The sequence below is a fragment of the Pteropus alecto genome, unplaced genomic scaffold (genome assembly GCF_000325575.1).
Source record: "Pteropus alecto unplaced genomic scaffold, ASM32557v1 scaffold21, whole genome shotgun sequence".
In the NCBI taxonomy this organism is placed as follows: Eukaryota; Metazoa; Chordata; class Mammalia; order Chiroptera; family Pteropodidae; genus Pteropus; species Pteropus alecto.
Genome location: NW_006436282.1, coordinates 21,227,242 through 21,254,107, shown reverse-complemented (window position 1 = coordinate 21,254,107; position 26,866 = coordinate 21,227,242). Strand labels below are relative to the sequence as shown.

Sequence of the window (26,866 nt, the reverse complement as noted above, 5' to 3'; positions counted from 1 at the left end):
GCTCATAATTCTGTGTCTTATTTCTGACTCTCAATTTGAGTATTGAAAAAGGCTCTGTTGCAAATGATAGCGACTTGACTTCTTAATTCTTTTGAGCCACCAAATCACATCAGCACAGTAAAGGTTGCATTCGTAAACTCTGACTTAGACTTCAGATGGCTGGACTTCATTAGCTTCATAAATCAGGACTAGGTACAAAGTGAAATATTAACTTTCTGGAAACTTCAAAGTGATTTTGTGTAAGGAGAGACACAACCAGTCGGGACATTTATAAACTGTCACCAGAAACCCGGCCAGACATTTCATTATCGAGGAATGAGTAATGCCAGTTCTGCGACCTGTTCCAGAGGCAACAACAACAAATAAACTAAAGTATAGTTTTGACAATCTCATTTCCATTAACGTCAGCGGAAATTATTCAGAAAACAAAATCCTTCTTCCGCCCCACAGTGGATCTGGGGGAAAACCCCGCAAATTCTTATAGACCAAGCTTTTAATTCACAAAGACTACGGATGCAATTTCAACTCTTCTCCCTTCACGGCCTGATATCACTTGTTTTTACTGACGATCCGGGGGGTCCCGTGATCAGGAGAGGTCCTCTTCAGCCAGACGCAGCACTGCGGACAGGGCCGTGTTTCTTTCCATTTTGTTAAAATAGGTTTTCTGGCACTATCATGAGTAGATCAAAATCTGGCTTATCAGAGTTCACTGGGGCTCTTTAACCTACCGCCTTCGTCTTATTCAAGGGCGTGTAATTATGAAGAGACTACAGATACACGTCTTCAGAGCCGAGATGGTGAAATATGTACCGGAAGTTGTTTTGGGGTTACTATTTCCCAGGTCTACCTGGCAATCCAGGCAGGACGTTCCTACCCGGTTAATAAACACTAGATGTCCCTTTTTCTGATTGAACATCGCCATGTTAAAGAAGGATACTGTGCGTTAGCCAATTAAAATTATAATGACCCCGAATTTCTCAGTAATGGTGACAAGTAAGGTGAGCAATGTGGGCAGCAGAAAGAGGGGCGAGGGCAGCTGATGGGTGTGGTAAGAGCTGGAGTTCCGATATAAAGACAGCAGATATCTAAGCCCAACACGTACATCGCTATCGCCCAGGTCAAAAGCTAAACAGAACTTCACTAACATCATTGAAACACAGGGGGAAGCGGGGCGGGTACCCGGGGCAGCTTCTTCAGAGGCCCGGACCGAGTCCTCGGGACTCAGCTTCTCTCCATGTCCAGGCTCCACTTTCTCTGGCTCTGTGAGCTAGTGAGAAGCTTCAGCCACCCAGAACCTTCTTCCTGTTGAACTCAGCCCAGCAGAAAAAGGGCAAATAGGCTTCTTTCCGAAACTCCCAGTGGAAGTCTCTTGGTTTCACTGGTTCTGACTTGGCCGCGTGCTCATCCTGGAACCATTCACGGTGGCCAGGGACATGTGGCCCCTTGGTTCAGCTTTGAACCACAAATTCCCCTTTGGGACCAGGGGCGGGTCTGACTCCAGCAGAAGCACATACACTGAGAATGGGAGGGGAGGTGGCTCTGGTCCAATTTCCAGAAGAGGAAACATAGGTTGCAGGGGACCAAAAATGAGAGCTACTCACAACGGGGGTGGAGGTGAGGAGACGAGTTAAGTCCTGGTTCAGTGGACACAAAGGTGGTAAAAGGAGAAGAGAAAGGGGGTGACAGCCCGTGCTAAGCCAAAGAAAGAAAAAAACGAGATTCCGTAACACTGTGCGTCTTCCCACCAGTGCTCATTGTCCCCATGTCACCGTAAGCTTTGGACCTCAGTTTCTCATCTGTCCAGGAAAGAGAGTAAGACTAAGTCAGTTCTTTATTGGGAGTATTCGTCAGAATTACCTGGAAAGCCATTTTCAAATGACAGGCCCCAGGATCAGTTTCGTTGGCCTTCGTCAGCAAGAGCCACCGGGGAGAGCTCTGAGGCTGTAACCGGGCCAAACATTGCAGTCTCTGTAGGTGGACAGCAGTGCCACGTGACAGAATCATTTACTTTCCACAGTCAAAGGTGATATGAAGTTGCATAATACTTCCTTCCAAACAGCTCCCAGGAGACATACAAATACATAAACTTTTCATCCATCAAATGTCCACCTAGATCAGCAGTTCTCAAAGCGTGGTCCATCAGCATTTGGGGACCTCAGCATCTGTCCAGAGAGACCATGATGGCCACTCTATTTTTCATTAATTGCCTCTTCCACTGATTGACATTGCAACTAACTTTTAAGAAACTACCATTTGTTTTGTTCTATTGTCAAAAATAATGACGTCAACACTCACCTAAAAAGGCTATAAAAAAACATTTTTTCTTTTTTCCAATACTTGTGTGGGGACAGAATTTCTTCCTTTACTTCAAACAAAAACAATACATTATCATGGATCGAATACAGAAGCAGATGTGAAAATCCAGCTGGTGCCTATTAAGCCAGACACTAAAGAGATTTACAAAAATGTAAAATGATGCCAAATTCTCACTATTTCTTTTTCATTTTGGAAACAGAGTTTTTATTTTCCCATGAAATGTTATTTACACAAACATATAGATTTATTAGTTTATTTAAAAAAAATTTTAAAATATTCTCAATTTTGCTTTCTGAAAGTCAATATTAACAGATATAACCCACATAAATAAAAGCTATTTGAGTCCTCAGTAATTTTAAAGCATATAAAAGGACTCTGAAGCCAAAAACTTTGAGCAGCTCTGGACCAAAATCCCAATGAATCGGATCATTAGGACCATTTTTTACATCAAAATGTCCCAGGCTGTTAGCACTGCCCACCTGCTTATGCAGATACGAGCACGGAGGACACAACAGACACCCTAGAGCCACTGCACAGCCTGATCTGTGCTATAAAACTCAAGGAAGCGGGGACGATTCAGCGGATTCATTGCCGAGAATTTGTTCTTGCTCATTACTCCCGCATCTGTTAACTGTGGTCCTTTGAGTGTCGCCAGCATGTAACTCTCCTCTCCGCCACTAGATGGCACTGCTTGCATAGAAACGAGAAGCAAGGGCTGCATCTCTGGCTGTTTCCGAGAGAGATTTTGGAGGGAAATGAATAAGGAGGGTTTGGCCCATCTTATTCAGATACACACTGAATGTATTAAGATAACTTTTTTTTTGTTTCTGTTTTTGTTTTTTTCCTGTAAAACTCTCTCCACTGATAATGAGGAGGTGATAAAAAGAGAAGCTTTCTGATAAAAAATAAACCCAGTGCACAGAATGACCTAACTCATTTTTGGTTATTCTTCTATAACAGAGGTTCTCAGTTTCAGCTGCATATAAGAATCACCTGGAGCACCCCAAATCCAGACACCCAGGCCTTGTCCCAAGTAGTTACGTCTGCTTTTTGAGGTATTTTCTGTTGGAGAACTCCCCAGTAGATTCCAGCGGGCAGCCAAGGGTGAGAATCATTGTTCTACAAACATTGTCATTAAGAACCACCATTTGGCCCCTAAGGAAGAGACACCGATTTTTCCTTGTTCCTTCATTAAATTCTCTTAGTCCTCCTATAATTAAAATATCCCCATCATTTAATTTTTAGCCAATAATCTGGGAAAAGCAGCCAGGGGAAAAGGGAGCGAAGCAAACCTCTGGACCAACCTCGAGTAACCAGAACCCCCGGAGTTTACTACTTAACAATGTTTTCAGGGAGGACGGAGGTGCAGGCGGAGGTAGAGCAAGAACGCCAGGGTCTAAGTGAGGACATAAAAGAGTCTCAGAAACAGCAGAGGCAAAGAGGAGGTGGGGCAGGTGTTCCGAAAGGAAAACACTCCCCCAAGTGTCTGATAACCTTTACTTCCCCATCTCGCCTTCCCTCTCACCGAGGGTGGAGAACTGTAGAATCACCTGGGGCATCTTAAAAACAGAGCTACCTGATCTTCGCCCGTGGGGGCTTTGATTCAATGAGTCAGGAGGGCGAACATGGGTATTTTTTAAAAGCTCCCAGGGTGATTCTAACCTGCAGCCAGTTTGAGAACCACTGACCTAACCCAATCAACCATTTTTCAGACTGCACGATAAATTCCCCCATCGTGAGGGGGGTCCTGATTTAAAATAACGCTTGGTAAAACCTGGTTTCAGGAGCAAATGTGATCTACATTCAAATCCATTCTTGTAGTATTGCAGCCCGTTCCATTTTGTGACTCTCGGTGTGTCATTAGATCAGAGCCATGACGGTGCCTGTCACTTTTACTGGCTAAGTTATGCTCATCGTCATTTATCCTCGACTCCCGAGAAAAGGCTGGTTATGTCAGTTATGTGTTATTTTCCAGGGACCTCCTGAGGAGCCCATGCACAGGGTTTCCAGACCCTGTAATTTGAGCAAATCTTTCTCGGCTCTTCAACGCTTCTACATGAATGATCCCGGCTCTTTGGCAAGTGAACACGGTGCCTCTGCTCAGTGAAGGGCAATGGGCGACACCATGTTTGAATCGCAAAGCCTCTCCGCCCCCCGGGGCCAAGATCACTTCCAGCACGGCACAGCTGTGGAGTCGTCCAGGGAAAGGGGCTACCTCTCCATCTTATATTAATGCCAATTATGGCTTCTGAAACTGGTGAACTTTATCTAGTAATGAGGACATGCTAACACACAGAGCAGGAGAATTGCTCAGCACGGGTTTTGTTCTAGTCGCTCCTCGCCTTGGTTATCCTCTGCCACATTCCCCCCTCCCAAATTCCTTCTCTGTCCCATGGTGGGGAGACTGACTCCTATGCACTGCATCCTCGGCTCCTTTGTCCTCTGGCGTCCAGTGGGGTTTGTCCAGTGGGAGGTACTGGCAGGAGATCAAAGGGTGGGAAGAGAGAGAAGCTGGGCTCTTTCTCCCCTGTGCCCTCCCTCTTGGGTGGCGCATGGCTGGAACCTTGCTTGACGGTGGGAAGCCCCCCTCCCGTGGGAGTCCCCGTTCCAGCTCTCACCAGCCTCGAGTAACCCCAGTGCCTTCCCCAGGTCTCTTCAGCACTGGGAAAGTGACTGCTTCAGCCATTGCCAGCCCCTGGGAAAAATCCCTCGTTAATCCAATTTTCTTCAAAATTCCAGTGGACGTGTCTTCCATTTCCTGCTGGGCCCTGACTGCTGGGACACCTTCTAGACTAACTGCCACCTAAATTTACTTTTCACTTTCCAATCACTTATAAAAGAATCCTATAGACATAGCTCGTGTTCCTCAAAGATCTCAACTTTAAGAGAACTTCCGAGCTGCAGGTTACGTTAAAGCCTCCTTTTCTACCCAAGCCTCCATAGCCTCTGTCTTTGAAATGCTCCGGACTAATGAGCTGGACACCTCTGTTCTCCACTGTGCAAAACAAAGGGGCTGTACAAGGTCGTCTTCAAGACCAGGCTCTGGCTTCTCGCGATGCCATGGGGAGTCGGATCTTAGCCCGGGGAGGAAGGACCTGTGCAGAGAGCAGGCGGTGGGAGATGCTGACACACCGTCGTGGTATATTTGAGATGCACTGTTCCTTAGGGTGACTGTGAGGCCATCTGTGCCATCTTCAAATTCACCCATCTGTCATTCATTTGACAGTGTTTACCCTTAGTGGCCTCGGCTGTAGAGCTGAGAGTAAACTGAAGAATGACCATGGCCTCCAACCAGTCAGCCTCTAGGGGAGGAGAGAGGCAACCAGACCCCGGGTTCTCAAGCTTACGTGTGCACCGAGGCCACTGGGAGGCTTAGCCACACGCAGACGGGCAGGTGCTGCCCCCCGGTTCATGCTGGGTGGGACATGAGAAGGTGCATTTCTAATCGGTTTCCTGGGTGATGCCGATGCCACTGGTCCCGAGGGTCACACTTTTGAGAATCACTGAAGCAGCATGTCAAATTATCATAAAGATTATGTGCCAAACCCTGGGGTAGTTGCGACATGGGAGTAATTTCTTTACGGTGGGTGAGGGAGGGTGAGTCCCAGCAGGTTTTATTAGAGGTTGTGCTGGACTGTAAAGGGTGAACAGGAACTGGCAGATCGCAGGAGAGGGAAGGCGTTTCGAACAGCAAATACAGAGGGTGGGGCGTCAAGGGGCACAAGGGTGTCTGTGGTCTGCAGGCCAGTAAGTGGGGCCAGCAGCGGAAGGCAGGCTGGGGAGTGGGGCCGGAATGCAGTGGGTGGCCTGTCACTTCTTGAGTGCCCCTCACCACTTCCTGGCCCACCTCCTACCCCAGAATCGCTGTGACCCTCGTCTTCACACATGTTCTACTTGGGATGCTGTGGGCACCCACTTGGATCTCTGCATGTGCATCCTGGCTCAAAAGCCTGCCTGAGCCAATCGCGGACAGCAGGTGGTAGACACCCCTGCTTCAGTTCCTCTCAGGAGCAAGTCCACATGGATCCCTTAACAACGTGCATTTCTGCTGGTTTCCCTCCTCTTCTGTCTTGCTGTCCTGACCTCACCCTCCTGCTCCCTGGGATGCCTTCCCAAATGACCGAAGCACCAAATCCTTGCCTCAGGCTCTGCTTCCAGGGGCGCCCAGGCTCAGATAGGCTACAAATATCCAGCTGAAAAATCTAAACTTTGTCCTAAAGACGAAGAAAATCAGAACATTTCCAAGATGAAAACAAGAACAGCACTCTGATGAGTAAACATTCACCAAGGGCACTGGCCATTAGGTGCCATCATGGGCCTCGGGGGAGAACCACTCAGTCTGAGCTCAACCCACTGCCGAGGCTTCTGTTGGTGGGCACCCCTCCCACTCCAGGGTAATGGAGAGAAACGCAATGTCATGATTAGGCAAAGACCTCTGGCGGGCCAGTGGAAACAGTGAAGTAGGCAGAAAAAGGATCACCCTGGATGTAAAGGAAATAATGACTGCAAAAAAGAAGAAGCATGGCGGACTGGGGAAAGATCACTTCCTTCTGAAATAGCCCGTCTGTGAAGAAGGACATCCCAATCGAGCTCGAAGCCCTAGTCCAGAAAAGGTCACTGCCCTGATTTTACAGACCTCCTTGCTGCCACAGGAAAGCAAGTGGAACCCGGACAGCTTGAGGAAGGAGAGGTGGGGTAGGGTGGAGGGGCACAGAACATGGGGGAAGGGCTGGGACGGGTCCCGGGGGGCATGGCTGACGGCAGGGCAATGCCAGGCAGGAAGCAGCAGCCGACCCATCCCCGGGGACAGTCACGGTGCACTCTTTGCTGGGTGATTTGGTCTTATGCTACAATTACCCTCTTCTAGCCCTGAACCTGCAGTGAAAGGCTGCTAGACGCATTCCCCATTAACGAGCCAAGAGAGAAATGAAGGACGAGAGAGCTAGCAGGATGGGGAAGGTGGCTGGTGAGAAAAAATGAGAAAAACAGCCTGGGTCTGGAGGGTTGAAACTGCATACAGCTCTGTGTGTGTGTGCGTGTGTGTGTGTGTGTGTGTGTGTGTGTGTGTGTGTGAGAGAGAGAGAGAGAGAGAGAGAGAGAGAGAGAGAGAGAGAGAGAGAGAGAGAGAGAGAGAATCATAGAGAGCATTTTTATATGAGAGAGAGAGAGAGAGATACCTTGAGAAGATGTTTTACTCAGAGTTTGCTTCAACATACATGAACTTAAGACATAATGCATTCTTTTTCCTCATTTAATTTTGGAACAGGACATTGCATTGATCATGGATCGAAATTCAGAGAGTATGAACTGGTATCGTGGAAGAGTCTCCTTCCCACACTTACTCCTCAGAAAACTCCTGCCCCTCCCACAGGCAACCAATGGTACCAGCTCTTGCATCCTTCAATGGGTAGTTTATGATTTTGCGAGAAAAAAATCTATAAAATCAGTTTTTCCTAGTTTACACAAGTGAAACCATACTACACACACTGCGTCGCAAGTTGCATTTTCATTTAATAACTGGGTCATCTTTCCTTATCAGCCTGCACGAGTTTCCTCGTTCTTTTCTGTGGTTACATGCTGTCCCTTTACGTGGATGTACCATAATTCACCTAATCAGTCCCCAGTGGATGGGTATTTAGGTTGTTTTCTAACTTCTGCTCTTATAAATAGTAGTGAAATGAATAAACTGGTAAGATAAAATACATTCTCACATGTGCTTTATTACATCAAGGGTGCAGCTGATTTTTCTCCAGTGAAACATAAATGCAATTTAACACGACACACCAGATTTATCTAATAAAAATGTGCTGTTACAAACATTGCTGTCACATATATTTGATTCAGTCAGGTATCCTTTACAAGGTAAAATTTAGTTATTATAACTAGTAATGGCAGTGTATTTTCAAAAACAGAGCATGTAAATATTGAGTGATTTTTAGCATCAGTTGACCTAGGATGGTCAGAAGCAGTCAGGGCCATAAGAACAGAATGAGACCCATCTGCTGTACAGACTTAAGAAGTTCTGAACTTGGACTTATAAAGCCTGTGTTTGATTTCTTCCTTACTCAACCACTATGATTTTTTTCCAATAAAATGGGGATAATGATTCTTGTCCTATGTATCTTGAGAAGTTGTTCTAAGCACAAAATGGGAAATTTTGCATATGTGAAATCTGTTTATGAACTACCAATGTTAAATTCTGTTATTCTTATATTGCTTACAGTGCTATTTTTGGATAATCTATGGAATAGATTCTGAAATAAATTTCATAAAAGAAATTATACTAGGTATGGCCATTTTAATTAAATGCACCAAATGATGGCCTTTATATACCATAATGTTTTAAAAACCCATTATATAAAGAATCAGAAAGGAAACAGGTTGCTATTGGCCAACTAACTACCACAACTTTTTCTTTTGGATCCTCCCCATCTCTCCACCTCATCTATAGTTATTAAAATCAAGTTCATTGCTAAGCACCTTGACAGGAGAAAAATCTGAAAAACCATTCAAATCCGATGAGCTAGGTGATAACTTTTTGCCAATTAACACCGTTAATATTCTCAGATATACAGGTAACATGGTCTCTCTGGGTGCATTTGGTAATGACCAACAAAATACATGAGTAAACAAATTTTAAGTACTCTAGAACATGAAAAGCTGGGCCGTCTAGATTTGGGAACTCTTAGGAGACCTATCTATGTCACTTATTAAAACCTTCAGGACGTGCCATTACCGAAGCAGACAGGGACCCAGGGCACTCTCAGCCAATCCATTCAAGTTTCTGCCACCTCCTTTCTAGTCACTGCCTCCATGGCAACAGTCCACTGACCTGCCCTTAAGGGAAATAGAATTTCTGGCATGACTGAGACTTGTAATAATTCCGTTTGTCAATACAGGTCAGAGAGAAATGGATGTGTTCGTACCAACTTACTTAACAAACCACTAATAAAATGAGTGACCCCTAGCAAATGACTAGACCCAGTGTTCAGAACATCCCTCAGGAGAGCCAAACATTGCATCACTAGTGTCCAAGAAAACCGGCACCACCGTCACCTGTCCGTCAAACCCTTCACCAAGCCTGGACTTCTTCCTTCAACATTTTCTTTACCTTTTCCTAAAAAGGTAAAAGTGCACCCAGTGGCTCATTCAAAGTGATCATCAATCTGATTATTCATTTCCTCCAAAATTTAGTTTTAATAAATAAATACAAAATGATCTATAGAAAAGGACTATTTTGTCATGCAAGTTTCCTTACAGGAATGTCATCTAGAGATATAGGTTTCTATTGGCCAAACTTCCCTCTCAGAGGAGGGTGAGGATCTAGAAATAATTCCAATATGCAGGATCTAAACTCTCATCCCAAATACACAAGAGACACTTTCCCTGAAAACGTTCTAGTGTGCAGCCTGCAGTTGGAACAGATTGCTTTTTTAGTGGCATTACTTCCTGATTCAGAAATATAAACGCTGCTTCGGAGACTTATTTTACAATTCATCTTCCGATTTGTCATGGCTGAGAAGGTCAGCTTCCAGATCTTCTATTCTAAATTACTTTTGAATACATTTTGCAAATAGACTAAGGAATGACTCGGGCCTGGACCGGATCAAACTTTGGAAGTTGGGACTCAAGTCCTCCCTCTCTTTTGTTAAAAGGTAAACAATCAGAAACGCCACCATTTCCCAAATCAATTATTCGTGAAAGAATAAACAGGTGTTTTGGAGACACTGGAGTTATAAAAAGAAAATGGCAAATGGTTTTTTCATGGGCCAGCTGCTCAACTGATATGATTCTGGGGAAGGGTCTTCTAGGCTCTAAAACTCAATTAGCAAATCAATTCAAATCATCCCTCGGTCTGCCAGCGGGACTATGCTGCCCCCTCCTCATTTCAGGGCTTTCTGCTGTGTCCCCGTTGCCAAAACCAAAGTTCAATCAGGTCCACCTGAGGTTCCTCTGCTTTCCGCGAACACTGGACAATCAGGAGGGGAGTGGGTGCCTTTCCGGTTTAATTAAGGATTAGCAACCACCAGAAGGAGCAGTGTTCACGGTTCTGCCCCACTTATTTATCTCTGTCCCAGTCCCAGATCGCCTTAGGAGCTGGGCTCAGCACAGACTCAGTGGGGGCTGACTGGCGTGGCTGGCTGTCACTTTCCTTCAGTGGAAAACAGATAGGACCAGGCAAAGCAGATGGTTTCTAAAGGGGCACATCCAAAAAAATCTGCTAGCGAACTGTGGTGTTGTCTTTCAAATAAACAGCAACTTACTGGAGAGGAAAATCAGATCTTCCTCGCCACATCCTGCCACGACCCATCCAGCGTGAAGGCTCACCCAGGTAGGGGTTTTAATCCTTGGCGAGGCATAATCATTTTTTCTTTCGGGCAAAAGACAGCCTGTCTTTCTAAGCCTCCCAGAGATAGCTATCATCACCGATAATGCTCCCATCTCTGTCAGTTAAATCTGTTATCTAGGTAAGACCATCTTCAAGAGACAGTTGACTTGCAGATCACACATCCGCACCCAGTCCTAAGAGAAGCAAATACAAATAGCATGTATTTGGCCAGCTGAGTGCGATCGAGATGGAGCCAGTAACGCCTCAAATGGCAATTGAAAACAAGTCACTATTTTCATCATAAAACATTAAAGGAGTTTTTACTTTTACATTCCAAAACAAATTCACAGATAATTATTTGTGGAAGTCCTGGCTCTGACTGTAGGAATTTGGGCAAAAGATTGAATCTTTCTGGGCCTCGGTTTCCTCATCTGTAAAACGAGGGGTTTGAACTGCAAGGTTTCTAAGCTTCCTTTTAGCACGAAAATTCTAGACTTTTTAGAATTTTTAGAATTTTTTTCCAACATTTTGGCAAATCGCATATATAATTAATCAACCGATTTTTCAGCACAGATTAGAAACGGACTATTTCCGTCACACGGGCAGCTTACCTTTTCAACCGCGGTGTGTTCTTCGCTTGTGACGCTTGTTTTCCTTGATTCGTTTTTAGACCTGCTTAATCTTCTGGATACTTTTTCTCTGAGTAGAGTGGCATATCCGATGTGTTCATAAATGGGGTTCGTTGTCATTTTGGAAATGTATTCGGAGGCTTTCGTTTCTATGTACAGTGTGATCAAGCCATCCGTGACCAGATCATGAATCGATTCGAACCTCTTCTCGCCCACAAAGTGTTTTCCATCATAGAAGAGCCTGTAGTTTAGGGTCTGGTTTCCAAACCTGCCACGAGAGAATGAGACATCGCAACCCTGTTAGATATAAGACCGGTGAAAAACAGTAGCGGCCGACGTTTTTTTTTTTTTTTCGAGAACGTACTGTATGCCAAGCACTGGGCTAAGCACTGGACATGGTTTCCCCCCCATTTAGTCATCAGAGAGACCCTTTGAGACAGGTACAATTATTATCCCTGTTTTACGGTTGACCAAACTGAGACTTGAAGAGACAGGGCACCTGCACGTGGCTACATTTCCGGAAACAGGCGGAAGTAGGATTTAACTCCAGCCTGTCACATGGTATCAATGGATCCTAGAAATCACTAAGGCCATTAGGTCCTTATCATTCTCATTTGCAAAAGTTAGATGGCAGGAACTGATTTACAAATATATCTTACTTATAAACTTCCTGTACCGCGCTATTACCTCTGCAAGGAAAGCTACCACCACTGGCTGTGACGTTCCCTCTTATTACAGCTTTGTCTACCACCAGCAGAGCGCTCGCGCCTCCCACCCCAGTTAGTCCAACTAAAGGGAAATGAGGGGAGCCATGCGAAGCTTCCTGTTTGAGCTGCCGTGCCAGAATTCCGACGATCTAATTTACAGCATCCTCTCGCTTTAGTTCTTGGCCTTGGTCCTATATCTTACAGCTCCTGCTTGGTTCCCCACTGAGATCGCCAGCTTCTGCCTTTGGGATGCTGGGAAGACAGGCAAATACTGTGCATCTGTAGAGCATTTGTTAGCTTTTGAAGTACTTCCTCACTGTGACATTATGTAAGACATCTTCTAGCCAGCCCCTAGTTGCAATTTCAAAAGAATCTTTCCACAGACACAGAATTGAGAAGGTGCATTAAACACACCTTTGTGGGCTGGGCTGGGAAGTGTTTCCATTGAGACCATTTCTTCTTTGGAGACAGGTCTTCCCAATTTCAGAAAGTTCGAAAAATGAATTTTTGGAAGACAATCTGATTCTAAAATTGGATACCTTCCCCCAAACTCACAGGATTGTTGTGAGGATCAAATGATATAAAATAGTTGATCAAGGTTAGAAAAATGCAGTGAATGCAATGGCTTTCCGTTGCTGTGAAGGAACTCTGCTCCAATGGCTCACTGGCATGGAGTGTCATGACGGCCACTGGGAGTTCTTTGGGTCAATGTGAACCTTCAGAGAACCTCATGAACAAACACACACAACGTGAGGTGACAAGATTTTTGACCAGGACCACTGGGGACCAACTGAGGCAGAGAGGCCTTTCTCCTCAGCAGGCTCGATGCTTCAGGCAGAAGTCACTGTAGGAGCATTAACTTTCCAGAGAATTCTTCAGTTACTGTGTGTGCATAACCAAAGCTTCCATGTCCATCCTGCTGATACCATCTGTGGTCCAGGAAATGTGTAAGCCCCTAAATATGTTGCTGGTGCTTTGTAAACAAAGTGAAAATAAAAAATAAGTAGGGGGGGATGGGGAGCGATCGTTTAATGGGTTTAGAGTTTCTGTTCGGGATGATGAAAGAGTCCTGGAAATAGATAGTGGAGATGGTTGCCCAACACTGAGAATATACTTAATGCCACTAAATCGTACATTTAAAAATGGTTAAAGCGGTAAACTTTATGTTACATGTATTTTACGGCAGTTAAAAAAATGGGAAACAAAATAAGTAAAGTCACTTGTAAGGCAATCGCAAAAATAAATGAAATCAAACTCACCTTAGAGCTAATGTGTAGCATCCTGGCTGGCGCTGGCTTTCTCTAAGGATGTAGGCACCCTCCACGCCTCCGAGAAGCTGGTCGGCCTGATCCCGAGAGATGATCCCGTGAAACCTGAGGACAGAGGGGACCATCGTTGTTCCAAACAGACCACACACAGAGCGTGGACCACAAAGAGCCGGCTAAAAAGCGGGAAGCTAGGAATCCACAGCGCCCCCCTGGATGAAGAGGGGAGTGACTACTCGCACCTCCAAGATGGATTTGGAGCCACCTCTCAGCACGTAACCAGACAGATGAGCACCCAGGAAGCAAAACAAAATGAACACTCAGGCTCCCTGGCTTTCTGCTATTGTCTTTGCTCGCAAGCTGAATATTAAGGTCGAAACAAAAAGCCTTTTTTTAACCATGGGACATAACAAAAGAGCAAGTACCAATTTAGCTCCCCCCTCAAACACAGAGGGGAGACTACGTCTTATCCTGATTGCAAATGAACGCTTATCGATTAGCAACCTGCTTAGTTCAGGTGTGGGGTGTTGCTAATTTTAGAGGCTCATTCTCTGGAAAGCAGAGCCAGCTAGAATCCACAGTCTTCTATTTCTTTAAAAGTTGAGAGTGATAGCTTATGGATATTTCTGAAAAACGTTCCTTCCTCGAAGGCGGAGGGGGGAAGAGGGAAGTCGGCTAGACAGCAAGTTAGGTCTCCGTGCCACCTCCCTGCAAGCACGCAAAGATTAAGTCAGAGGACAAATGCAGCCAGATACTATTTTTGAAAAAATGCCCATCACAGTCTTTATTTCCTAATTCCCTTCTATCCTTAACAAGGAGATCATACGAGCTGAAGCTTTGGTCCTAGGGGAGCGGGGCCAGAAGAAGCTGTGGCTTTGCGTTTCAAAACTGACTCTCAGAAGTCTAAGGCCGCGACAACTTGGGAGAAAAGAGTTTCCTGACTTCTCCCATTTCTAGAGCCAATGCGTGGAGGTCTCGGAGCTCGGAGGTCTCAAAGTGAGGGTGAATGTGCTATGACATAAGAGTGACCCTCCTGCCCAGAAAGAAACCAGTGTCCCCAGTTCTTTCAGGAGGAAGAGTTGGAGAGATTTCAGTAGAGCCCAGGTCAGTGGATCCACGTGGGCCCCACAGAGCATATATGGGACTGGAACTGGTGGGTCAGTTCATGGGGATCCTGGAGCGGAGCGGAGCGGAGACGTTTGGGGCTTTGAACCTGAATGGGGCCACTGGACCCTGCAAACCTTTTGGGGAAGTCCCCTATGTGGCCTGAACTCTGGCCAGAGAGGGCTGGACAGATGGCCTGGGCAGAGAGCTGATACAGGGCGAGTGGGGTGGCAGGGAGGGGAGAGAGACGAAGGAAGAGAGAGGGAGTCGGGAGGGACATAGGGGGATAGGTGGGGCATCAGGCATCCTAAAGTTTCCCACGCCAAGTCAGAAAGGACAAGGAGGTTTGAGGCTGGGATGTTCAGGCCACACCCCGACCGTAGGCCGGGGCACACAGGGGAGGGCGCAGGGGCCAGATGCTCCTGCCCCACGTCACTCTCGGGGAAGGCAGAATATCCCAAACAGGCAGTTAATCTAAAAGCAGTCAATTTTTAATTAATCATTTTTTTTTCAGTAGTAAGTTTTAACTCCCTTGAATTGACACATTCAAGTGATGGCCAACAGCTGACATAGAGCTTCAAGAACCGAGTTAAATTTAATTGTTCGAAAAAAGAGAATTATGATTTTTTGAACCCAAAGACCCGGTCTATGGCTCATCATCCTCTCTACGCATGGATTTAAAAATATCCATGACATGTATATCTTACGATCTCAACTTTGTGAACAGAAAGCATGCCCCGAGACCGGAAGGAAGAGATAAAAAGTTAACCATGATCTTTCATGGTGGGCTATGGGTGTTTTGCATCTTCAATACTCATATACTTCCTAATTTTCCCAAATTAGAAGGTATTCATTTATTAACTTTTAGGAACAAAAAGAATACCCATGCACAGTGGGAAAATTCAAAATTCAAAAGTTAAAGACACAAAAGAAGTAAAAATGTAACTAGTACAGAAGTAAAAATTCTATTTCCCTCAAGGTAACCATCATCAACAATTTTCTGTGATTCCTATATATTTCCTGAATAGAGCATGTATTACTTTTTGAATGGAACAAAAACTCTTTCATTTTGAAAAAGGAAAGGGAAACGCAGAATCTGAAGTTTTGAAGCAAATTTCCCTCTAATACAATACGTTCCTTTTCTGTGGCTGAGAAAATGGTTCCTGGGTCTCCTCTCACTACTGGGGGTTGGAAGATGAGAATGAGAAAGTTATTCAACAAAATTTTTATGCAAAAAAGGAACTGCCCAATAAATGAAGTTCCTTTTAGGATTCACATATGACAGTGTTCCTTTGGAGAAGTACATGATAGGTTTTCATTTTTGCTTGTTTTATTAATCACTCTTCGAGCGAAATCCAAATGAGCATATCGAATTTAAAAAGGCATACTACAACTAACTAGCTTGGATGTTAGGGACGTGGGGATGGATGAGAGTGGAGGCCACGGTTCCCCGGGCTGGTATCCCAGAGGCGCCGGCTGAACTCCCAACGTCGGAAAGGGAGGTTCAGAAATGCAGCCATGGTCATTAGGAAGTGGCTGGGGACTGGGTTAAAGAAGAGGCTCATTAATCAGGAAGATGAGGCTCTGATGGGTGAGGGAATAGAGGAAGAACGTTTGGGATTGGCTGGGAGGCCTTGAGAGGTGGACTTAAAAGATACTTAGCCTCCTAATGCCTCCGGGTTGGACGTGGGAAGAAAAGGGACTTCGTATCTACACCCACTCAGACTGTCCGGCCTGCCCTGTAAGCTGTTCTCCAGGCTACAACCCTAATGACTGTAAATAACAATGCATGTTCGCTTTGCAGTAGGTTTCCGGGAAAGTAAAGCAAAACAAGACTAAAAATTACGAGGAAAATGGGAAGAAACAACATCAAGGCGATTTAGCTAATATAACCGAGTCAAGTGAGATGATCATTTTGGTTTTATGAGACCGCAGGGACATGGGGATGATTTTCCTGAGTACTGTATTTACTGAAGCACATGAAAGTAAGGAGTTTAGCTACAGTTTATGACCTTTGACACCTACATGTTTATATAGCATTGAAATAGGAAGTCAACTAAAATGCTAACAGGGCCTCGGTTATGGAAAATGCTGCCTTACGTCTCCAATACTTGCTAGGCTCTCCGTGTCTGCTTTTGTGGAGAGACCCGCAGTAGGAGATATTGTCCCTCCCACATTAACAGAAGCCAAGATCTGAGTATTTTAAAGAAAATTCAATACAAAGGGATCTGATTGCATTTATCATTACTATTAAACTCTTACACAATGGACATTTGATGAAAACACTATACTAGAAAATTTAAAATATTTATATATGAATAACATATGAAGTGACTACTTATTATATTATTAAAACAAAGAATAGCATAATACATACTCTCTTCCATAATATTTTGGTCTGTTTTCCACCTATATTAAAAAGAAGAAAAAGTATTAATAATGCATTTGAATTCAAATCAGATAAAAACACTATTTAAATAAACAGAGCTAGAGTCCTGGAAGTAATTTTATTACAATTATTATTCCCCAAATCGGAGATCCATGAAACTACAGAGTTAACAAACACATTCCACTATCTGGGGTAGGAATGATCTAGAATTGCCATATTTCTTTAATCATGAGGCTCATTCCTCACCCAAACCTAATCACCCAATAAAAGAATTTTCAAAGGAAACAAAGTGATGCTTATTTTAATATTAAGAAACTTATAAAGATATTACAAGGCTTCATCCTGAAGGATAGAATATTTTTAGCATGAATAAAACATAAGCATTTATTTCAATCTTCATCTAATTGTTTCATTATGTAGTTACGATAAAAACAAGGAATGTACCTGGATTAAAAAATAACTTTAATTTAGTCTCTTTCCAGATAAAATCAATATTCTAACATTCTTCTTCTTCTTTTTTTTTTTGACATATGGCTAATGAGCTAAAATTTACTTGACACCAGAGGTATAGGATATAGAGGATAATATTTATGACCCGACTAAAAATCCCAAGCATTCCAGAAAGATTTTTCGATCACAACTTCTGCCTTGGGGTTATCCCATCGGATTTTTATCACATATACATAATAATCTACTTTCATAAGAACTTTGTTTCCTCATGTTCATGGTGTTGGGTTGGAGAGACACTAACATAAATCCTCATGTTCAGCTTTTGTTCTTCTACTCCAACTCCAGGGACACTGAAAATATAGTCAGGCCACATTAAGTTATGGATTTTCACTGATGCACTGATAGTATGACAGCAAGTTGGTGTTTATTTACTACAGTAGACTATGAGCCCGCAGCTGTTTTATTTACAGTCATTTCCATCGACAGTCCAATGGGAAGTTTTCTCAGCAGGGCTCACAGGTGGGCACAGTGTTGGGATTTCAAGGTACTGGGCAGTCTCCTGGCCTATGTCCACCCTCCAAAGGATGCAGGGGATCTGAGTGGGCGGTAGGGGCCTGTGGACTAGAGGAAAAGGTTCATTCAGGAGGGGCGAGCCAGGAATCTGAGAACTACATTCACAAGCCTGCCTTGGACAGCCTGGTTGGCATAAAACTAATCATCTAGACACTTCTAAATATGCGCTCACTCTTCTGTGCATTTTACACTTGAAAAGCACTGAACCAAGAGGGGGCATTCATAACTCTTAATCTTCAAGGTTTGAAGCCGGCTCAGTATCATTTACAAAGGAAGCTCTAAAAAATGTCATTAATAGAAGCACGAAGTGTGCAAAAAGGCACCTTGTTATCTGATGTGTACCATTACTCTACATGCTGGAAAGCTTTTTAATATGAGTTGAACATTTTGTCATTTATATCAAAGTTCTTTCTTACTTTTATGATATTATAGATATGTGACTGTAACACCAATGTGCCATAGAAGAAATTTAGTACTAGAAAAGCCAATGGAGGTAGACAATATATAATTAGCAAGACATCTCTCCATTCTTTGAGAGTCAGTATTCCGCATTTTGAAATGACTCTCTATATAGGACTCTCCATCTTTTTGGCTGAGCCCTAACATACGTTTGCAAATCAGGGTATAGCTTCCAAGGCCATTTCCTTCCTCTATGCTAGCTCCCTCCAAGGGAAGAGTAATTCATCAGATTCCCCAAATGGACAGCATGGTGGACAGAGCCTACAACTAATTCCCGACATGCAGGTAACTAGTTAACGAAGGTTGAATTTAATGGACTCTTGACAATTAAATTGAATTTAATTGCTTTCAGTTCATCAATCGATCATAAAAACAGATGGCACACTTACTACGCTCTGTGCTAAGCCCTGTTCATCGTTAGTGAAGTAATGATTTCACAGATATGAGAGGAAAGGTTTAAGGAGCTCAGAAAACACTTGTAAAATCTAACATAGGCCCCCAAATGGGGAAGGCAATATTTATGGTACCAAAAAAGACCCTGCCTAGGGGACGGTTGGATCTAACTGAGGGACAAATTTGCATATGAAAACTACGAGAAAATAAAAAAATGAGCACCGAGTTGTGTGGGACAGGCTACAGGTGGAATACGGCCTTACAATATATCCCAAATACGACGCAAGACATATACTAAAATGTTATTCTTTGTTCCTTTGAAATTCAAACTTAACTAGGCATCCTGTTTTTATTTCTTTTTTTTCCCCCTTAAATCTGGCAGTCTACACAGGGGGAGAAAAAAGGTAAGTAGCAGACAGCCAAGACAGACGCTGCGGTCATCTATCTGAACGCCGACCCCCCGGTCTGGGGCTGTTTCGGTGGTAATCTGATTCAATCTCTCTTCCCTTTGTTGTCTCTGTAGCTCTTAAAAATATATAGCTGTCCTTGTTAATGTTAAAGAGAGAAATAATGGCCGGAATAAAAACCGAACAATGACCCCTTCCTTTTCCTAAACTGTTGCTCACAGGAGTCCAACACAACCTCTAACTCTACACTTCACTAAGCCTTGAACCGGCCAACAGCTTGATTTAATGTAGATGATCCTAGAAAAATCACAGAATGTTCCTATTTTTTCAAGGTGGTTAATATCGGATCCTTAGATCCAGACAAAACACGGTCAAAAGTATCCGTTTCCCAAGTATTACTAATATGCTTTTAAAAAACTATAAAACAGTCTGAGAAGAATTTCTACATAAAATGAAATATTTAGATACCAAGTACGTAACGGCTGAACACTTAATGGAGTAGTTAACAGGAATGTTTGTGTGTAAACAGGAATTTATTTTCCTTCTACATTGAGCGTGTAGTAACAATGAAATAATACTGCCAAAGAGACTCTCTAAATTGGACCTGAGTTGGTAATGTCACCAGGCACCTGGCCTCAATAAATACTGAGGGGCTAAATCCTCAGGAAAAACTGGGGGGACATGTGGATATAATGTGCAATATGCTTAAACACAAGGCCGACAGGAGAACCCTGGGGCATCAGGGATGTCCCCTTCCGTCTTCCAGCAGCCTTGCTACTCAAAGTGTGATCTGGGGATTGGCAGCGTTGGCATTGTCGTGGAGCTTGTCAGAAATGCAGAATCGGTCCTCCGAAGCGGAGTCATGAACGCACGATAGGCGAGAAGCTGCACAGGAGAACGCGTCATAGCAGGTGTTTAACTGGAAGAATGATCTGGGCTAAAACTTTTTGTGAGTCGTTATGACGCATATTCGGATAGTGAGTATTTGGAGAGCAAAGGGTGCCTCGTGCTCATTAAGTGCCTGCGGAATGAGGCAAAGATGATGAACACTGAGCCCCACTGTTAATTTGATTGCTGTGTGACCTTGAGTAGGTTATTAAACTTCTTTGCATCTCATTTTCTTCAATTTTCAATAAAACTGGAGTTATAAAAACGTACTATTTTAATAAGGCTGTTTCGAAGCTTAGATGAGATAATGCATAGGACAAGCGTGAAGCTTGGAACACCGCAGTAATACGTGGGCACTTATTGAGTGGCTACTCTGTGCCAGGAATCTTCCTTAGGTTTTCACATGTTTATCTCATTTGAGCCTCCACGCAACCCTGGGAGGTGAGTGAGTGCTATTATTTTGCAGAGAGCCACTAAATCATTAGCTTGAGGTCACAGAGCTAGTAACCGGCTTCAGCCCCAGCATATTTACCTTTACCGTACTTTCCGGCATCTTTAGAGCAGGTACCAACCGATGCTGATGCCTTCGTTGGCGATCACACAATTCTACACTTGGATTAAATAACAGATTACCCGACTCGTCCTTGATTTTTCTTGGCCAGGACTGAACACCTTAAAATCTCTTTGAATTCTGTCAATGAGTTAACAAATGAGGACTTAGGATGATATTTTAGGTTTCTCGGCTATTTCTCTGTAATTTAGAATTCTACGTATTCCAAGCTACCTGGCTTATTTTCCAAGTTATTCTTCGAATTTGAAGGAAGAATTCTCAGCATTTTGCAAAGCTTGAAAGAAACAGTAGGGTGACAGCTGCAGAGTGAGAGACAGGGACGTAATCCTTAAATGAGTTTGCTTTATAGTCAGATTATCGTTGCCTAGATAAACACGAGTTCTTTTATATTCAGCACAAAGACAGTTAAGGAATACTGTGAGTCCTCTGTAAACAAGGTTTCCAATTATTGAAAAAATAAAGCTTTTATAATCTCTCAGCAGCTGGTATATGTTAAGTTTTTACTTAATAGAAATAATTCAATAACCTAATTTAGCATCCTCTTACACAGGGCAGCTAGAGTGCTGGAGCTTCTGAGATTCAGATCCAATGAGGAAAAAAGGCTTTTGATGGGGGGATTTGTATTGGCGATATTGGGGTGATTTCAACCAGAAAAAAATAAATGTGGATAATTCTCTTCTAATTAGAAATCGAAATTCTGTATTTGAAAGGAGAGATGGAAAATCAAGTACTGAAACTTACATTCTTATAATCAAAGTGCATAGTATAGGATAAAAATTGAGCAAACTTTAAAATTTTTCCCCTCATACCATTAATTTAAGGCTTCTAGAATTCTGATGGGGCACTGAGGAAGTGAAGTCCTTCCGGCCTTGATTAGAATGTATTAGTTTTAAAAAATCTACTGGCCAATCTCTTTGTGATAAACCTTACAAGGTCACCCATGGCTTTGCAAAGTTCTGTAAGTGCACACAAGTCAGGCATTTGAGTGATCGTAAACAGTCTGCTAACTTACGGATGTTCACACTCTGTCAGGTTGGGGTGCTCAGGACAAAGCACTTCCCATTCACTGGTTTGTTTTCCACTGACTTTTTCTTCCACATTTTCCCAGGAACCATATTTTTAAAACAAGTGATAATTTATTAGAACAAATAAAAAGTAAAAGACTTTTCTTAAACCAGTGGTTCTCAACTGGGAGGGGAAGTGTTTTCATTCTCCAGGAGACAGTTAGGCAACGTCCAGAGACAGTTTTGATTGTCATGACTGGGACAGGGTGCCACTTGTATCTAGTGGGTAGAGTCCAGGAATGTTGATGAATGTCCTGCGATGCATAGGACAGCCCCACAACAAAGAACGACCCCACCCAAAAATGTCTCCAGTGCTGAGGCAGAGAAACCCTGCTTTAGACTTAAAAAATTCTGGAGTCCTGAGTATTCCCATGGAAGACCGTAAAAAAATTTTTTCGGGACCAATATGCAAACAAGCAACAAATACTTTAAGTACATAAAGTAAAATGGAGTAAAGAGAAAGTAAGAGAAAATGTCTGTTTTTGATAATACTGATAATTTATAAAAGTACCTATTAGGACAGAAATACCTCCAACTATGCCGGGAAGCAGCTCAGGTACATGTAAAACTGAACAACCATTTCAATAAGATTAATAAGAGAATCTTCCTCTCCCCTTGGAAAAATTGTAAACAATTCAAAATATAAAAAATGTTAAAGAAAAAAATTTACGTTATTACTTGGGCGTCATCAACCATGATAGGCATACATGTGAACTGACGTGTAAATCGCTCCCTGCCATGGAACTCCACGCCTCACAGCATGTTGCTTTAAAATTTTACCCTGATCACTGGGTTGGAAACAAAAATTCTACCACTGATGGCTTCCCTGGGTCACAGAAGACACCCTGGGAGCTGAAGCATTGTCTAGATGGCTGTCTAGTACCTCAGTGATGCCCTGGTTTCCTAGGTTTCATTATCATTATATAAGCAACTATACAAAATAAGCATCATACAAGAAGAAGGCGAATTGCTCAAATGATTTATATTTGGATTTGAAAAATAATGGAAGGGCAACTACACTCAAATCCGCACTCATACATTTAGCCTCTTTTCCTGGTCCTGGTTTTCTCTAGGTTTAGATCTACTGACTATTACTTAGAACCACCTGAGGGCAAGGCCTAGGAGGATAAGAGGAGGAGTCGACACTTAACAGGTGTCTTTGGTGTGTGTGCTTCAGTTCTCCCAACAGGCAAGTCACCTAGAGATTGACATTCCCATTACAGATGAGGAGAAGAAGGCCTTTGCATTGCATTACTTGAAGATCATGCAGAGGCAAGGAGACGGAATCAAAACCAACGTCTGATTGACGTCAGGGCCCATAATCTTCTCCTACACCAAGAGGAAGGGAAATCATCCATGGGACAAGAGAGATGACGCACTCATCATCCGCCGTAATGGATGGGTTGGTTGATCTCCAAATTGTTAAAGCCCTCCATGTGCTCATTCTGAAGACCTGTGTGGGATGAATATTACAGGATGATCTTTCCATCACATCTAATGGCCAACCTCTTTTACTCCTCAATCTTGTGAATGATACCACCCAGAGCATCATCCACCCAGTGTCCAAGCTAGAACTGTCATCCTAGATTCCTTCCTCTCTTCCAACCACAATTGCAACCTCCTACTAAGTCGTTTCTATTGCATATAACTTCTTAATTGCTCTTGAAGTGGTCTCTTTGTCTCCATGACATCTATTCACCTGGACCATTGAAATAGTCTTTTTACAGGTCTCCTTGTCTGTACTTTTATCACCTTCCAATTTATCTTTCACACTGAGATCAAAAAATGCAAATCTCATCATGTTGCTCCCTGCTAAAAATTCTTCACTTGGCTCTGCATTGCCATGTGGTCACACCTGTACAACTTGGTGAGACCTCCCCAAACTACTTGCTTAAAAGTGGCACCTCCTCTCCTTGGCACATTCCGTCTTTCTTCTCTGGTTTATTTTCTTCCCACTACATTTATCATCATCTAAGACACTACATATTTTGCTTGTGTGTGTGTGTGTGCGTGTGTGTGTGTGTGTGTGTGTGTGTGTGTGTGTGTTAATCTCTCCCATTCAAGTGGAAACTATACAAGGGCAGAGTTTTTTGTGTTTTCTTAATGCTATATCTGCAAAGTCTAGAACAGAGCTGAAACACAGTAGATGCTCAATAAATATTTATTGAATGAGTAAAGGAAAGGCATAGAGGGACTTCCTAACATGGCCTTGCTGGTGTATCCAGAATATGTCCTTAGCACATATAGTCTTGCTCCACCATATCCTCATTCCCCAATCCTTTATGTTCCTAATATGGAAGTCCTTTTAGTGTCTGAAACACCCTGGTCATTCATACATTTAGGCCATTCTTTGGTCAGGGTATTTCCTTTGCCTGGAATTCTAATACTTGCTTTCTAACCTGTCTATGCCTGAACTTGTCAAAATCTCACTGATCTTAAAAATAAGAAGTAAAATGCTGCCATCTTGGGAAAAATCTTTCCTGGCTGCCTTACATCAGCTTAGGTATTGTTTCCTACCCTCCTTCTGAACTCTACAAAGGCCTGAGATAGGGCCATGATCTTACTGGACTTGGGATTGCTGGTCTCTATGATCTCTAGATGTGAGCTCTACAGGAATGGGCTCCTGTCTTTTCATCTCTGTTGTCCCAGCACCCGACAGCTTATCTTGTACAGAGCTCAGCTTCGATGGAAGTAATAAATTGTTGGAAAGGAAGCTCTGCCAATGGCCCTACATCCCTTTTCAGGGTTCACCGAAGTTTCAGATGGGGCAGATTGAGGCACAGAGAAAGAGAGTGTAAAAGCAGGCTCTATTATCCTGCAGCTCAGACCCCCAACCATCACACTCTGCTGCCCAGAGGTGCATCTGTCCTGTTTCCTGGGTCCCCAGAGATGTCCTGCTTCACAAAGCCTTTTGAATAAATAAGTGAAAGGCAAACAGGATCAGCTCTTCCATCCAGAGAATGTCTTCATATCCTTCCAACCAACCTCTGTCTCTCACCACCTTCCTCCTGCTTTTTTTTTTTGGCTAAATTTAGCTAGATTTGGTTTCTGCTGCTCACAACAGAATCCTAAGTGATATTCCCACTGAATCCCAATCTCCAGGGCTGGAGCCAGGGTGGTTGTAAGGTTTACCATGCTCCACGTGAGATTCTGACACACACCCAGGACTGGGTACCATGGCTTTGGGCAGCAGTTTCAAAACATGGAGAGAATGAATACCTTCCTAGGAGCCTGGGACACCTTCTTGAGACCTTTACGTGGATTTTGGTCCACTTTCACATTAAGCTTCCAAGAATACCCAAAGCCTAGCATGGGCAGTACTCACCTCTCCAGTTGGCCCAGATAACCTTCCCAGCAGTTCATCTCGAGCCAATCTTCCTTGCTACGCCTTCCCTGGCACTGATTCCTTGGCTCCACGTGTTGACTGCCAACACCCATATTGGGCTTTCATTGTCTGGACATCCCAGTTAGATGTACTGCTCTGGCTTTGCCCTGGCGCTCTTTTTCCCAAGAGTCTGTACTCATCCTCTGGCTCCAGGTACAATGGCTCTTCCTTCCTTTCGAGCCAATCCCCACAGAGGCCAGGCTGCCTGGCTGGCTTCCCACCAGGCCAGAGAACCACATGTGCTAGATCCACCTGCCCCAGATCTTGAAACTTCCTACAGACAGGCACCTTATTATAAAAAATCCCATAAAGGAGAATCAAAATCCAAGACTTATATCATAGACAGACATTTTCTCTTAACATCTAGTCTGCTATTCCTCTTGCTTCAAAACACACGCTTGCCCTTCCTCTGGTCTTCAGTGCAGAGGAGAACCTGAGAATATTCTCTATAGGATAAGGTGTTCACCATCACGGCCAAGTCGGTGCCACCTCATTGCCTGTTCTTCTCACACTAGATAATCCTTGTTCTTTAAGCCTTTTTTAATAGATCCTATTTTCTACCTCTTAATCCATCTTCATTATTCTCCTTGGAACTCTTTTTAAATTTTCCACATACCTTTTAGGCTCAAAGAGCTTGAAGTTCCCAATAGAACTGAATCAAATCAAGGGAAAACTAATGCTGCTGTTAAATTTCTAGGGGGAAATGACTGAGTGAACACACTCGTTTAATTTCTCATACTTGTTAATACATTCCTTCTTTTAAAGCTTAATGGTATTTGGGTTTACTGATACTGTAAATGTGTATTTTGGAAAAGGCAAAGAATGTCCATCATTATCATTCTTCTCTCCAGTTTTTTTTTCTCCCTCCCTCTAGAAATGTAAGAATTTTCAAATGTAAGTGTTCGATGTAAATATTCGATATAAGTATTCAAATGTCTGTTTTCAAATTGATGGGTAAAATTAATCCACCTAAAGGAAAAAAAAAAGGGAGACAGAACTCGAGAGATCGCAGAAATTAAAGATTGTCTGATGAAATGTTCTCAACTGTTTTTGCATTATGGCCTCCTACGGACTCTTTTTATACACATTTTTTTCTCCCTAATCATCTCTCTCCAATGGAATTTTAATACTGCAGATACGTTCTGTAGGTATATCCGTTCTTTATACATTAAATGAGTATGATTTTTTTTTGCATGCCCTTCAAGAACCAGTTCCCCTGCCTTGGGAGTAATATTGCCCCAATTGAGAACTCAATGTCTGGTGAGCTCTTCGTGGCTTTCAGAATGCTTTTATATTTATTCTTCCACCAGGAAGATGGAATATATGCCTTTGTATCCTTCTTATAGATGAGAAGGCATTAATTCAGAGTGGTACATTGATTTGCTCACGTCCTATTCAGGGCTAGCAGTTGATTTAGGGTTGAAGCCCAATTTCTGATTTTAGGTCCAGTACTCATTTCTCTATATAGTGAGGATGCCATAAGATCTAGAATCCTGTTCACTATTACTTTAAAGAATTACTTAATTTAGCATTTCTAGAACAGGTACTCTCCCCAAAATAACTCCCAACATGGTAATAAATAAGAGTAAAAGTGTCTTATTAATATTTGTCCTTGCTCTCAAATCCTTTTCCCTCCAAATTATTCCTGGTTAAAAATTCTTGAGCTAGAGCATGCTCTGGGCCAGAGCATGTCCTGTCATTTGTCTCCTTATACAATCTTTGCTTTTTCTTCTTGGCATTTTGTTATGAAAATTTTCACACTTGCAGAAAGAATGAAAGTCTTTTACAGCAAACATCCATATGCACACCATCTAGATTCTGTAACATTAACTATCCTTGTTTTATGGCAGATCTATTTATTCATCCCTTTATCCACCCATTAATCCAAGCTTTTTTTTTTTGGACGTATTTCATAGTAAGTTGCAGACATAGCTCTC

At 43.1% G+C, this 26,866-nt stretch overlaps 1 protein-coding gene across 1 annotated transcript in view; it reads right to left on the bottom strand.

Moving 5' to 3' along the window:
* CHN2 (chimerin 2) overlaps positions 1-26,866 on the bottom strand; it is a 264,233-nt gene that overhangs the window by 80,399 nt on the left and 156,968 nt on the right. The window contains exons 4-6 of the mRNA XM_006912029.3: positions 16,728-16,759; positions 13,241-13,354; positions 11,257-11,542 (exon numbers count right to left, since the gene is read on the bottom strand). Coding sequence (XP_006912091.2) covers positions 11,257-11,542; positions 13,241-13,354; positions 16,728-16,759 — 432 coding nt within the window. The remainder of the gene's footprint in view (positions 1-11,256; positions 11,543-13,240; positions 13,355-16,727; positions 16,760-26,866) is intronic.